Source organism: Python bivittatus, unplaced genomic scaffold (genome assembly GCF_059951505.1).
Source record: "Python bivittatus isolate LINGU-HERP-01145 unplaced genomic scaffold, Pbiv_v1 ctg000440_np1212, whole genome shotgun sequence".
NCBI classification, from domain to species: Eukaryota; Metazoa; Chordata; class Lepidosauria; order Squamata; family Pythonidae; genus Python; species Python bivittatus.
Window position 1 is genome coordinate 7973791 of NW_028277063.1, and position 14411 is coordinate 7988201.

General features: G+C 36.4%; 2 protein-coding genes across 2 annotated transcripts; both read left to right on the plus strand.

Annotated features, from left to right (window-relative positions):
* Window positions 1-3462: 3462 nt before the first annotated feature.
* On the plus strand, window positions 3463-9162 carry LOC148215742 (vomeronasal type-2 receptor 26-like). Its single transcript, XM_088142444.1, has 5 exons — window positions 3463-3701; window positions 4984-5275; window positions 6150-7013; window positions 7793-8020; window positions 9031-9162. The coding sequence occupies exons 1-5, from the start codon at window positions 3463-3465 to the stop codon at window positions 9160-9162; spliced, it is 1755 nt and encodes a 584-aa protein (XP_087998570.1).
* Window positions 8841-11833, plus strand: LOC148215743 (vomeronasal type-2 receptor 26-like). The gene is made up of 2 exons (XM_088142543.1): window positions 8841-8955; window positions 10932-11833. Exon 2 carries the CDS (start codon window positions 10934-10936, stop codon window positions 11831-11833), a length of 900 nt encoding a protein of 299 aa, XP_087998669.1. The 5' UTR covers window positions 8841-8955; window positions 10932-10933.
* Window positions 11834-14411: the final 2578 nt, after the last annotated feature.

The window sequence follows — 14411 nt, forward strand, 5'->3', positions numbered from 1 at the left end:
ATTGGTTATATGCAAACATCTTTTTTTAAAAAAGATAAAATTGAACATCTGAAGTTCAAATCAAAGCGACACATAAAGCTGTGCAAAGATTTTTGCAGGGGAATCAGTTTGGGAGACCTTGCTTATTTGTTGGGGAAAACTTTGAATGTATCTGATGGATTTACTTGTAGGTGAGGTTTCTTGGTCACCTGAGTTTTATATCAGTTTCTCTCCCCCAGTTTTTGGGTTTTTATTTTTTTTTCCCTCTGAAATAAAAGTTAGCTGCATCTTTCCTCCAGAAATACATATTTTTTTTAACAACCATTTTTTAAATTAATTTTTACTGAATTTTTTTAAAAAAACAATAATAAAAATACAAGCTAAACTCAAAAAGAAAAAGAAAAGTAAAGAGAGTAGAGAGTGCATGAAAAGAAAAAAAAGAGGAAAGAGGAAAAAATAAGAAAAAGAGGAAAGAAACATGTGCAGAAGTGACTTCTGAACTTCATCACAAGTGCAAACGTAGAGATTCTTCACTCACTATAAGATTACATATCTCTTCGTCCCATAACCCTTCCCTTATCCATACACAAATCCATAAATTATTAACATTTCAATCTTGGTGTCAGCAAAATATCCATAAGGGGTTCCCAGAGTTTTATAGAAACATGTCTTATTTTAACGTTGGTCAAACAAACCAACTTTGTACTCCTTCCTTTTACTTCTAACAATCTTGATCTTTAATTCATTCAGATGTCATGGAATGTGTTCTCTCTTTAGTTTTTCTTTTTCCCATCTTGAAAGGCTTCTTCAAGGCTTCAGGAAACCTCTTTTGTAAATCCAGTAAGAAGTCATTATCCAGTTCATTCTCTTGGCTTACCATTAGTATTTCCACATTAATCATCATCTCTTATTTATAGTCCACTATTTCTTTTTAATTTTCCAATATTTCAACAATTTGCTTATATTCTAATATTTCTGCATCAGGTAAGGTTTGTTTCAGCTCTTTATTGTGTAAATCTTCCAAGATATTCTCTTTCACATCTGAGATTTCTCCTTTGATATCTTTTGGAGATAATCTATCCACAGAAACAGACATCATTGCTAACTTTGTAGCTGCTAGTTTCTGTCCTTATTCTTCAAATAACTCCTGGAATATTTCAAATGTCATACCATTTTGTGTCATTATGTCTGCAAGATATTGTTTTTAAAAGCCTTGTCATGGGTTTGGTCCTGGACCAGAAACCAGGAGACCATGAGTTCTAGTCCTCCTTTAGGTGTCAAAGCTTGCTGGGTGACCTTAGGCCAGTCATTTAGCCCAACCCACCTCACAGGGTTGTTTTGGGGAAAATAGGAAACAGGAACATTATGTATGTCACCTTGAGTTGTACTAAATAAAGCTGGGATATAAATATTATAATAATAGGAATTAATATAATTATTAACAGCATTTCATTATTGACTGTTGATTCGTCCTACAAGAATTCCTTCACAAATAACCCGACATTATTACATAACATCCAAAAAAAAGTCAGTATACTGTAATATTACGGTGTCAGAGAAGGACTACGGTGATGTAGGTTCAAGTGCAGTCTCAGCCAAGGAAGCTCACTGCATGACTTTGGGCCAGTCAATCCTTTTTAGACCAAGTACCTCACAGGGTTATGACTGGGCAAAGTTGGAAGAAAGAATACTATATGCACTGTCATGAATTCTTTGAGGAAAATTGTAAAACTAATATTTTGAGGGGGGAAAAAAACTGTAAAGCTAATAATCCTGTACTAAGCACAAGTATAGTAAGTTCCGCCAGCATAAAAAGAACTCCAGTTGAAGAGAATATCCATAGCTCGAGGTTGAACTGTGGAGTGTTTTAGGGTTCTCTGAGCTTGGTTGTTTTCTTGAAGACGTTTCAGTACCTGGCTAGGTAACATCTTCAGTGCTAGAACTGAAGATGTTACCTAGCTGGGTAATGAAACATTTGCAGATGCCACACACTCACACTGATGTTGTTACCTAGTTGGGTAATGAACCATCTGCAGGAAAACAAGCAAGCTTACAGACCAACAAGAACTCTAACTAAAAAGTGCTTCATAAAATGAGGTCACACAACATATCATATTACCTTGGATTTATGGAAGAGTCTCCATAATTTGTAATATACTTATTGTATATATTCTTATTGTGTCCCCCCCCCCTTTTTTTTTTTTTGGATCAGACACAACCTCTCCTATGTGCAGTGAAAGCTGTTATCTGGATTCCAGCAAGAAAGTGAAGGAAGGAGGGCCATTTTGCATCCCATGTTCAGAAAGGAAGATATCTGATCAGAAGGGTAAGACATCTTCTGTGCAGGTGTATCAATTAGGTCTGTGCACTATTCCTTAGATTTGCCTTGATAAAGAGGTTTGTACCACAGAGATAATGTGATTCTCTTCATCAAGCAAAGAGGCAATGCAATTTACAGTATTTTGATATAACCCAGGCATTTGGGTCACTCAGAACTTCTTCCTCTCTCCCATCTGCCAGGTGACAAAGCAGAGAGCAGGCTTCTCCCAGGACATGCAGGGGAAAGCAGTTATTGCCACACTGCTGTGTGAAGCAGTTTCATGGGATGACCTTTTTGCTGTGCTGTCTGAATGTCCTTAACCCAAAACTGGGCATGAAACTCTCCCAAACTGCTACTGGGGAAAAAAAAAAAAGTTTATCTTCTGGAATTAGCAAACTAGACCTATAGATTTTCAGACCCTGAATTTTTCTCTGTCACTCATTGCTCACCTTCAAGTCTTAAATTGTAAGAAACTGTTTACACTCAGTGATGATAAGAGAAAACAATAGCACAATAGCAACTATTCTGTGCCTATAGCAAGTTCTTGATATTCTATGTATGCCTACCAGCCTAAAGCAATGTTGGGACCCCAAAGTAGGGGGAACAAGTCGATCTTTGAAAAACTGGAATTTGGAGACAAAATGCAGTTGCTTGACTTCCTACTTTGACTATAGCTTAACCTCATATTGGCTATGTCTCTGCCTTCCGCCTCACTGATCCCTTTAATAACATGGTATGAGGTATTATTAAAACCATGAACATCTTAACACTTCTCTGATACTAATCTTGTCAGTTCCTTCTTGAAAGTTCATTTTATCCTACATTTAGCTCACACAGCTTGTTGCTACTTCAGGTTTCAAATCATTACAATCTGGAGTGTTTCTTATTGTATAAGTGACGAAAACATTACACTCCACTAAATATGTTGATTCTGGAAAGCTAAAAACAAGTTTTCAACTTCATTTCCATGAGAATTCCCAACTTGACCTCCTCCTCCTGTAATTAAAGCCTTGGTTTGACTATGTTCCTTCTTAAAATCCCTACAGAATTCTAGAGATCATGTCAGCTTTAGAAAATAAATGGTGATATTTATTCTTGGACCAAAGGGGAGAAGTCAAGCTATGGTAATCACAGACATGGGTTTCCAGGTTAATAAGGGCATTATGGTCCTTTTCTTTAATATGTGTGGATTTCTAGCTCCACTGCTGCAAATACTGGTCGCCCGAATAGTGAGTGTGACTCATACTAAGATCTGCAGGGACAAGGAGCTACATCCTCCATTTCATGAGTACCATCAATTGGGAGATGTCATTGTTGGGTTCATCACATCTCAGGCATACATAATGGATGATGCAATAACCTTTAAGTTAGAACCTTCGCTAACAATGATGGATGAAATTTTGTAAGAAATTGACATTCTACTTCTGTTTCATAAATTCCAAGGCTTCCTTTAGCAGCTACAAACTTAACCTATGCCTATGCAAAAAGTTAATCAAATTTAAAAAAAAAATAGACTGATGGAAGAGAAATGGAATCTTTTATTTCTTTACAGGGGATGGAATTTACTGTGATAGGAAAAACAGTTGAAGCTTTTGAGTTCATTACAAAGCAAAGCAGTTTAAAAGAAAGTAAGAATACTAGAATCAAGAATGCTGAAAAAAGTAGTGCATATATTTAAGCTCTCATTTCCAAAATTCAGTCTGATACGTTGAGTCTGCTCTGAAACCTCAGCTTCTGTTTTGGGAATTATTGTTGAGACACTATCTTTTGAGAGTTTTTTTTTCTAGGGACTGAAAAGGAAAATATTTTTTGTGGGTTCTGTTTCCTGAAATCACTAAAGCTGAGGGGCAGGAAAATTTAACCTGATCACTAGGTATAATCTGAAAGCAACAGCACTCAAGATTGAGTTTGTTGAAATTAGGCTCCTGGCAACATTGGCTATGGATTTTGAAGAGATTTAAGATGATCAGATGATCTTAAGAAAAGGAGAAATGAGTGCTTATGCATTAATGTATAGTATTATCTGAGCTTGTGGTTGAAGCGAAAAGCAGTAACATATCCAAATAAAAGACAGTGTAGCATCTTGCAAAAAAAAAAAAAAAAGCATCTATAAGCATCACTCCAGTAGCAACATTCTTGAAAATCAGTCTTACAAAGAGTATACTGAGACAATCAGGGCCATTATATCATAGCATTCAATTCCAGATCAGAGCCAAATATTTTGCAATCCTATACAGACTCAGACACAATGGAATAGAAATCGAACATAGCATATGTGCTACCTACTAGGTTGAATTATTATTTTGCTTTCTGTGCATGAACAGATTATATGCTTTATTCTCAATAATTACTCGGTCTATAAGGACAAAGGATGACATAGCCAGAAGATGACATGATACCATTTAAAGATTTTCTTTTTTCCTTTTTTTCCATGTAGTTAGGCTGTGAAATGGCTAATTCTTCCTCTTTCTGAAATAGTAGATATGGTTTAGAGCAATCTATAGCATTCAGATTATTAGGGTTTCTCCTATTATTCTTTCTTTAATTTTAAGAAATATTTAATATTTTGAGGAAATTTGTCATCTGCCTAGTAAATTTTGCTTATGCAAAATTTAGAATAAGTTAGAATAAGAAATACACAAATTTCTTAGAAATACTCTACTAAAATAGAACTTCCTTTATAGTATGTTGCCTAAGAATTACCAGCATGTTATGGCCTTGACATTTGCAATAAAGGAAATTAATGAAAACCAACAGATTTTATCCAATGTCACCTTGGGCTTCCATATCTATGACAATTATTTCAATGCAAAGTGGAGTTATCATGCTGTGATGCACCTCCTATCCTCATTGGATAACTTTGTCCCCAGTTTCAAATGTGGCACCCAGAATAATCTGATGGCAGTCATTGGAGGACTGGATCCAGATGTCTCTCTCTATGTAGCAACTGTCTTGGATATCTACAAAATTCCACAGGTAGGACACTTTTCTTTCTCTAAAGGTATAAAACAATTATTTGTTTCCTTTCCTTTTCTCAAACTATATGCAGTTTTGCTGGTTTATTAAATCATACAGAACTTTAAAATTATACGGAACATTTGTCTGAAAGTGAAATGAAGCCCAATAGCAAAGAAGTCCACACTTTAGGGGACAGCACTGTGTCCATCTGTGCAATACTGGACCTGAGGCAGAAGCACATGCACATAGATATCCAATGATGTCCTGGTTTAATCAGTAAGATTTATAAGCAACCAAACTTCCATTGTTGAAACAATTTGAAGAAAGGAAGAAAAGAATAACACACTAATTCTGTGCTCTACTGATTTTTGGGTGCAGGATGTAGAAAAGTGATGATGATGATGATGATGATGATGATGATGATGATGATGTTTGTTTCTATGTAAAATGTAGACAAACTTGAAGTATTAAGGTAGAGGTGTGTATTTCACAGTCCATACATCAATTCTGATTGAACAGATGAATTAATGAGATCTCTCCCTAACAAGAACACTATAATTCCAATTATGTCTCTTGCCGTTTCATTCCCAAACTTCTTTTCTGTTACATCTCTTCCCCTCTCCTCCAGTGGAACCACTACTTGTTTCATGGATTTCCAATTTCTAATGATTTAAGAACAGGAAGAAAACTGATTATCAAAAAACAAAACAAAACAAAACCTCACATTTTTCTCTGATTTCTTTTACCACCTTGACTTGCAAATCTTCAAATAAAATAGTATTCTTCAAATTATTGTTGGTGCCATATGTGCAAATTACATTGTTACTTCAAAGTACAACATGCACGTCATTATCATTAAACTCTTCTCCTTTCCCTCTACATCTCTCTGTAGCTCATATATGGCTCTCCTCCAGTGATGGATGATAAAACCCCAGGTCTGTCTTTCTATCAGTTGGTGCCCAGAGAAGCCATCCAATATGCAGGGATTCTCTCTTTGCTTCTGCATTTCAGATGGTTGTGGATTGGCATCATTGCTGTGGATAATGATGAGGGAGAAAGATTTATACAAACGGTTCTTCCCTTGTTTTCCCAGAGTGGTGTTTGTTTTTCGTTTATAGAAAAAATTTCTAAACCATCTTTTGATATTGATGGAAGAGAAAATATGATAAAGGGGGCAAAAATACATGATAAAATCATGCTCAGTGAAGCCAATGTTTCAGTGATCAGTGGAGACTCTTATTCCATGGCTTTTTTTAGATGGTTTCCATATCTATCCGAACTAGAACATGTGTCTAAGAATCCGAAAGGTAAGGTGTGGATACTAACAGCACAGGTGGAACTTACTTCATTTGTTTTTCAAAGGGATTGGGATGTAGAATTTTTCAATGGAGCTTTGTCCTTTGTAATACACTCCAGTGACCTACCAGACTTTGAACTATTTCTGAAGAAGCAAACCCCCTCAGTCTACACTGCAGATGGTTTTATCATGGACTTCTGGCAACAGGCCTTTGGCTGTGTGTTCCCCAGTCTAAGTCTGAGCAAAGTGGAAGGAGAGATTTGCACAGGGGAAGAGGCCCTGGAGAGCCTTCCGGCAACTTTTTTTGAAATGCAAATGACTGGTCACAGCTACAATGTCTACAATGGTGTTTATGCAGTGGCCCATGCTTTAAATGGCATGTTTTCAACTAGAGGACTCATATATAAAAGAAAAAGAACTTCTAATGAAGTGAAAGTAAAGGATCAACTCTGGTGGAAGGTACTTTTTGAAAGTTAAAATAACCCCCTCACTTTGAGTTTAACATTAAGCTTCAGCAAACGTAGTAAAAGCCTCTGCCAAATTCTCAGCATCCTTCCTTGTTTGTTTTCTTTCCCCAACTACAAAGGTCTTCCCCTCTGAGCACAGGGAGTTAATGATGGCATATTTTGCTTTGAGTCAGCGGTTATCTTCTTTCCCCATTCAACCAGCTTGAGTCAATTTTCTCATTGCGATATATTTTTGGCCTGAACCAGTCTGATGGAAGCAGTGGTGGCTTCTTCTACTGCATCTCCCAGGACACATTTATTTTTGTGCTGAAAAGTAGAAAGGGTCATATTTCCAATGTTATTTGGACTGTATAATGAACATATGACTTCATTTTCCCAAATCAATGCTGAGTTGTATAGTTTGTCCCTGTGCTCAGCATTAAAACCCTTCTAATGCCGTGAAGCTCAAGCACAAGAACAAGGATGCTGGTGAGAAAATCAAAAGTTGGAAAGGAAATGTGTTTATTTTAAAAACACAATATGAATATGATTTAACACAGCATAGTTATTTGATAGAAATCTCCACTAGAATTTGAAAAAGCACATTGAAGTCTAGATTGACTTTGGCCTTCAATCTTATAGTTATAATCTAATTGGAATATCTGAAAAAAATCAAATTTAGGAGCATCATCTAATACAGGTATTCTGGCAAGTTGTTATGCATGATTGTATCTATCTGCTTTTCTTGAACTTATAATTTTCTTTATTTTTGCCTTTTCCCTTTCAATCCAGCTTCACCAATTTCTGAGAGTGATCTCCTTCAACAACAGTGCTGGGGAAACAATTTCTTTTAACCAGGATGGAAAGTTGATAGCTGGTTTTGATGTGATCAGCTGGATTGTTTCTTCCAACCAGTCCTTCCAACGTATGAAAATTGGGAGGGTGGACCCCCAGGCCCCTCCAGGCAAAGTGCTCACCATCAATGAGGATGCTATAACATGGCACAGTTGGTTTAATCAGGTAGAACTGCTTTTACTATGGAAAGGCATACAAGTAAGAACTGGTCCCATGTAAAATGAAAGTCAAATATTGCCTTGGGTTACAAGAGAGCTCAGGAGGTAATACATAACAAATGAAGTTCAACCAGCTTCTGCACGTTTTTGTCTGCTCCTGATTAAACTGAAACAGTTTCAGGAGACTGCAACAAATATACATTTTATTCCATTACATATCTATCATTTTGAATATTTTAATATTGCTTTTAAAATTAAAAAGATTTTTTTTCTCAAAATGGTTGCACTGAGAAGTTTAGTATGTAAAATAAAGCAAAAAAAAAGTTAATTTATTTTAAGCAGACCTATTCCTAAATAATGTACTAAAGCTGATGATGAGTAAGTTTATTCTTAGAAAAAGCTTATTCTATGTTTCTTTGAGAAGAAATGTAACTAAAAATAAGAACATACCTTTCAAAGTATCCACCTCATCACTTCTCTTCCATAGTTTTTACTACTATTACTGGTCATTAGATTTGATAATATACAACATTAAAATTAAGCTGAATATTAGCCATGAATTAATACTTATTATTCACATAGCCTTGGTGTTATAGTCTGATGGGAATATTTGAGAAGGAGATATACTTGTATTTTCCCCCTCCTATTCCATTTATAAAAAGCTGGGAAATACAGAGGACATTTCCTTCCACCACTGGTAGCAATATTGGAAAAGGTAACTCAAGAGGAATTTCCTGGATGAAAAAAAAAAAAAATGCCAATACAAAGGTTTAATTATTCTGATGAACGTTTTCCTTTTTTTGTGGCTGGATTAGGCACAACCTGTCTCTCTGTGCAGTGAGAGTTGCATTCTGGGTTCCAGGAAGAAATTGAGGGAGGGGCAGCCATTTTGTTGCTATGATTGCATCCCATGTCCTCAAGGGAAGATTTCAAGCACGAAGGGTAAGCATGTTAATGTACCTTTTATCAGGCATGTATGATGCAGTGTAGAATGGGGTGTTGTTTCTTTTTGGGTAGGATTCTTTAGGAATAATGTCTTTGTTGCTTGTATTGACTGAGATGGTCATGAATGAGGATTCAAGGGACACCTATCATAATAGTGCTGTTGAATCACAAGAGCCTCAACAGATCCTGTTGTTGAAAGTTTAAGGAACAAAACTTACTACACCATCCTTACTACCTGAGGCAGGTTTGGAAAATGGCTGTTGTATCTTATCTAGAAAAGCAATGCAGAACCTAAGATACCATAGACAACATATAACTCTTGGATCTTATGCACCAGTCTCAGGAGACTTCTAAGTGTTGTTGTCATATTGCAAGTTATAATACAAGAGGAAAGGGAAAGTATTAGTAAATATAGTGCACTCATATTATGTACATTTACTTTTAATAAACAGGTAAGGGACTGTTTCTGAGGAATATACTCTCAATCTAATTCTATATATGTTTTCTTCAAAATAAATGTTACTCAATTCAGTTGTACCAATCCAAATTGTGGATAGGATTCTCCCACTATTTTTCTTTAGTAAAATTAACTGAGAGAGAGAGAAAGTGAGAGAGAAAAACTGAGGTAAAATAACACACAAATTGGGAAAGCGCAAATATGATCCATTTCATCCAAGCCATTGCATCAGAAAGTCATTTTGGACAAACCCATTCATTTCCATGAACTGAGTTAACACTGTAGGTTCATTTTTTGGATTGATTTTTGACCTATATGGTCTGAGGATGTTATTGTTGTTGTTATTATATCATCATCATCTCTAACATTGTTAATTTTTTGAAGCTGTTTAGAAAAAAAAACAGGCAATTGTTTTGAATTGCCAAAGCTTTAGAGCTTTATTGTACTGAGGAAGTATTGAAAAATTTTGCACAGTCCAAATAAAAAGAAATATAATTCCAATTAGAATAATATATTATAAGAACTAAATTAATAATTTAGTTAGCTTCAATACCACTTGTTCATTGACTGTTCAGATTATGATGCTGCTGAATGAATGGTAGTTATAACTGGTCCTCACACTTATATCGGTCACAGTTTCCCCATGGTCATGGGATTGCCATTTGTGACCTTCATTGCCAGCTTCTGAAAAGCAAAGTCAATGGGGAAGATGTCAGGTGGTCACAAATGGAGAACATGTGATATTTTAATAATATTATGTACCCCACATATGTATACATGAAATACTAATAGTTATCAAAAATAGCAAGACAATAAATGGATATCTATCTCTATCTCTGACTCTGTGACCACAGTCATTAAGTGAGGACATGTCAGGCCCAGCCCAAGAATGACAACGAGGCAGTCCAGTCCAGTATAGTTCCTTTATTCACTTGCACCTAATAGAAAGAATCTTGCCAGACTAAACCTATGCTAAAGCAACTAGTGGCTATACCCCGTGAGACTCTAGGTAGGGGCCAGTCTTAGATTCTTCACCTTCTCACAGTCCTGCTGCGGGCTGAGGAAGGGATTGCTCAGGAATGCTCCCCCTCCCTCCTGATAACCTTGATATTCCATTCCAGTAGTATCCTCCTCGCACATGCCTTCCATTACAGGGCATCACATGTTCTCCATTTGTGACCACCTGACATCTTCCCCATTGACTTTGCTTTTCAGAAGCTGGCAATGAAGGTCACAAATGGCAATCCCATGACCATGGGGAAACTGTGACCAATATAAGTGCAAGGGCCAGTTATAACTACCATTCATTCAGCAGCATCATAATCTGAACAGTCAATGAACAAGTGGTATTGAAGCTAGGTCATGTATAGAATCACTTTTACTGGAATTAAGTAGCATTTTCCAAAATCATGGCCATTCCCTAAGTAAGTGTGAATACGTTAAGCAATCTGCATTCATTGTGGCATGTTTACAAGCTTTATATCAGAAAGTGAATTTACATTTTTTTTTCTCCCAGATATGAATGACTGCTATAAATGTACAAATGAAAACTATCCAAGCAAGACCCAGGATTTCTGCATTCCCAAAACTGTAACCTTTCTTTCTTATGAAGAACCTTTGGGACTCTGTTTAGGGTTGTTTGTTGTTTCCTTTGCTCTGATTACAGCCTCCGTGCTTGGAATATTTCTAAAGCACCACAACACTCCCATTGTCATAGCCAACAACCGGGACCTCACCTATGCTCTCCTCATCTCCCTCCTGCTATGCTTTCTATCAGCCTTGCTTTTTATTGACCGGCCTGGGAAGGTCTTATGTCTTCTTTGCCAAACCATTTTTAGTGTAATCTTCTCAGTGTCTGTTTCTTGTGTGCTGGCAAAAACCATCATTGTTGTTCTGGCTTTCCTGGCCACCAAACCAGGATCTGTATTGAGAAAATGGGTGGGGAAAAGGCTGGCCAATTCCATTGTTCTTTCCTGCTCCCTTATTCAGTTGGGCATTTGCACGGTGTGGTTGTCAACCTCTCCCCCCTTCCCAGATGTTGACATGCACTCAATGGAGGATCAAATGGTTCTGGAATGTAATCAAGGTTCTGTGACTATGTTTTATTGTGTGCTGAGCTATTTGGGCTTTTTGGCCATGGTGAGTTTCACTGTGGCCTTTTTTGCCAGGAAGTTGCCAGATACTTTTAATGAAGCCAAGTTTATCACATTCAGTATGTTGGTTTTCTGCAGTGTTTGGTTATCCTTTGTTCCAACCTACCTGAGCACCAAAGGAAAATATATGGTAGCTGTGGAGATCTTCTCAATCTTATCTTCCAGTGCTGGACTGCTGGGGTGCATTTTTCTCCCCAAATGTTACATTATTTTGCTGAGGCCTAAGCTGAACAACAGGGAACAGCTGATAAAAAAAAAGAAATGAATAACTTGTATATCTGTGTTTTGGTAATCATTTGCAGTCTGATTCTCTGTGTCTTTTTCTTCCCTTGTTTCCTAAGCATAATTTTTTCCTCCCTTCCTTATAAGTTAAATATTATGCATGGCTGAATGAAAGAAAAATCCATTGACATTTAAATTAATCATAATTATATTTCCCTTTTGTAAGGAATTACCTATAAATGTCCAACTGAACTCCAAATAAGAGTTGATCATACACCTTAGCCTAGCAAACTTTAAATGCTAGAAGTACAAACTGGACTCCTTTGAATAAATTGAAAAGTTTTAGAGCTGAGGTGATGTCTGTGTATTTACAATAGTATAGTCAGCATGGGCTTTATAGTTACAAGTGGTGTAGAAAACAGTAACTAAGCACTTGAATACCTTGACTGGTTTTATCAGGGTTTTTTTTAATCTCTACAAATGTACCTTTAAATGTTTAGCAAATGCCATGACTTTGATTTTGGAGTAGTTAATTTTGAGCTTTTGTTCTTAATAGTACTCAGCAAACATGTGAAGTGCCTGCTTCAGGCCAATGCACACCTGTGAAAGCAGTAAAACTTTATCTGTATAAAGGAGAATGGAAGTATGCTTACAGGTAGTCTTCAACTTACGAGGATTTGTTCAATGACCATTAGAAGTTATGAACACATTGAAAAAAGTGAGTTGTGTTAGCAACCCCCAGAAATGGAAGTTCCAATCCCAATTGTGGTCATAAATTGAGGACTACCTGTATATCCCAATGCTGAAATATAGAAGTTGGATTGTTCAGTCTGGCTATAAGAGGATAGTTAAATAGACTGAAAATAAGCGATGCCAAAAATGCACCTTTGTTCAACAACTCTTGTTTGTGGTGGTGTGCCAAAATTAAGCTCAGAGTATAACCTGTGAACTTTCATCCAACTTCTCTCAAACCATTTCTTAAGGAACTGAAATTCTGTCCTGCTCAGATGTGAGCCCCATAGGAAAGCCCTAATCACAGGGGTAGAAATGATCCTCTGCTCTCTGAATGGAAACCATCAATTTCATGCCTATCAGTTCACTTGTGCCACTACAGTTACTAACAATTTTCATATAGGAAATAAATGGTTCTCAAAAAGAAGCTGAGGTTTTCTAAATCATTTTTTGGGGGGGGGAGCCATTAAAAAGCCATTTCTACCTTGCTAACTACCCACTAATTGTATAAAATATATACTTTTTGTTTAAAGGATTCATATGGCTACTCATCTCACAATGGTGACTCTGGGTGGAATACAAGGATTAAAACAGCAGTGGCACATAACCCATGACTCCCAAGGTTAAATCAAGAATCCCCAAATCATTAAACACGCACCACATCAATAACAGATCTCATCTAACATATGTGTCAAACCCCTGGGGGAAACAACCAGAACTTTGTTTTCTTCTGTTTCCTGCTCAGATCTTTATGATTTTTTAAAAGTTGGGCCTATATTCAATTAATTAAACAAACAAACAAAAAAGGTAAAACAATACAGAAAGAAAAAAGCAAAAAGAAGCATCTGTATCTACAGTTAATATTTTATACAATATTTCTAAAAGATTTTAATTATAATCATAAAAACCTACTCTGTTTCTACAAGTAACTCATCCCTAATTATAGTTAATGTCTCTTACACTAATGCTAGCCATTCCTTCTTAAAATATAAATTGAAGTAAGGTTTAGCTCACATAGCTCTTTCCTGTTTCTTGTTAGAAATAATTCCAATATTGATTTTCTTCTTTTTGTAAAACCAGCAAAAATATTATACTCCACTAAACATATTGATTCTGGAAGGCACAAAACATGTTTTTGACTTCACTCCCATGAGAATTCCTAACATTACTTCCTTCTCCTATGATTGCTGGCTTGGCTTGACTATGTTCCTTCTTAAATCCCTACAGATTTCTGGAGGCCATGTCAACTTTAGAAAATACATGGTGACACTTATTCATGGAACTAAGGGGAGAAGTCAAGCTATGGTAACAACAGACATTGCTTTTTCAGGGAAATAAGAATATATGATTCTTTTCTTTAATGTGAATGGATTGCTAGCTCCACTGCTGCAAATATTGTTTCCCCAAATAGTGTGCATGATTCACACTAAGATCTACAGGGACAAGGAGCCACTTGCCCCACTTCATAAGTCCCATCAATTGGGAGATGTCAAGGTTGGTTTCAGGACATCTCAGACCTTCCAAGTTGATGACTCACCAACTTTTATTGTGGAACCTCCACTAACACTCTTGGATGAAATCCTGTAAGAAATTAACACTTTACATTTTCCCCTATTTCTTAATGATTTCTCTTAGCAGTTCCTGCCTTAATTTATGGATTAGAATGGGAAAGTACAAAGAAATTCAAAAGGTAGGCCGGATGATTTAACCAGGATCATTGCAGTTCAACTGATACTAAAAACACTCAGCATTGCCTCTCCTTTCAATCCATTTCTGCATTTTATTTATTTATTTATAAATCAAATTTATATCACCGCCCAACTCCCCCACAAGGAGAGACTCTGGGTGGTTCACAACCAAAAGTTAACATTTTGATAATTACTACAGAA

Coding starts and splice junctions, on each gene's coding strand:
- LOC148215743 (XM_088142543.1), top strand. CDS start 10,934: ATGAATGACTGCTATAAATGTACAAATGAAAACTATCCAAGCAAGACC.
- LOC148215742 (XM_088142444.1), top strand. CDS start 3,463: ATGGTCCTTTTCTTTAATATGTGTGGATTTCTAGCTCCACTGCTGCAA. Junction 3,702..4,983: donor ACAATGATGGATGAAATTTT/GTAAGAAATTGA, acceptor CTTCCTTTATAG/TATGTTGCCTAAGAATTACC. Junction 5,276..6,149: donor ATATCTACAAAATTCCACAG/GTAGGACACTTT, acceptor ATCTCTCTGTAG/CTCATATATGGCTCTCCTCC.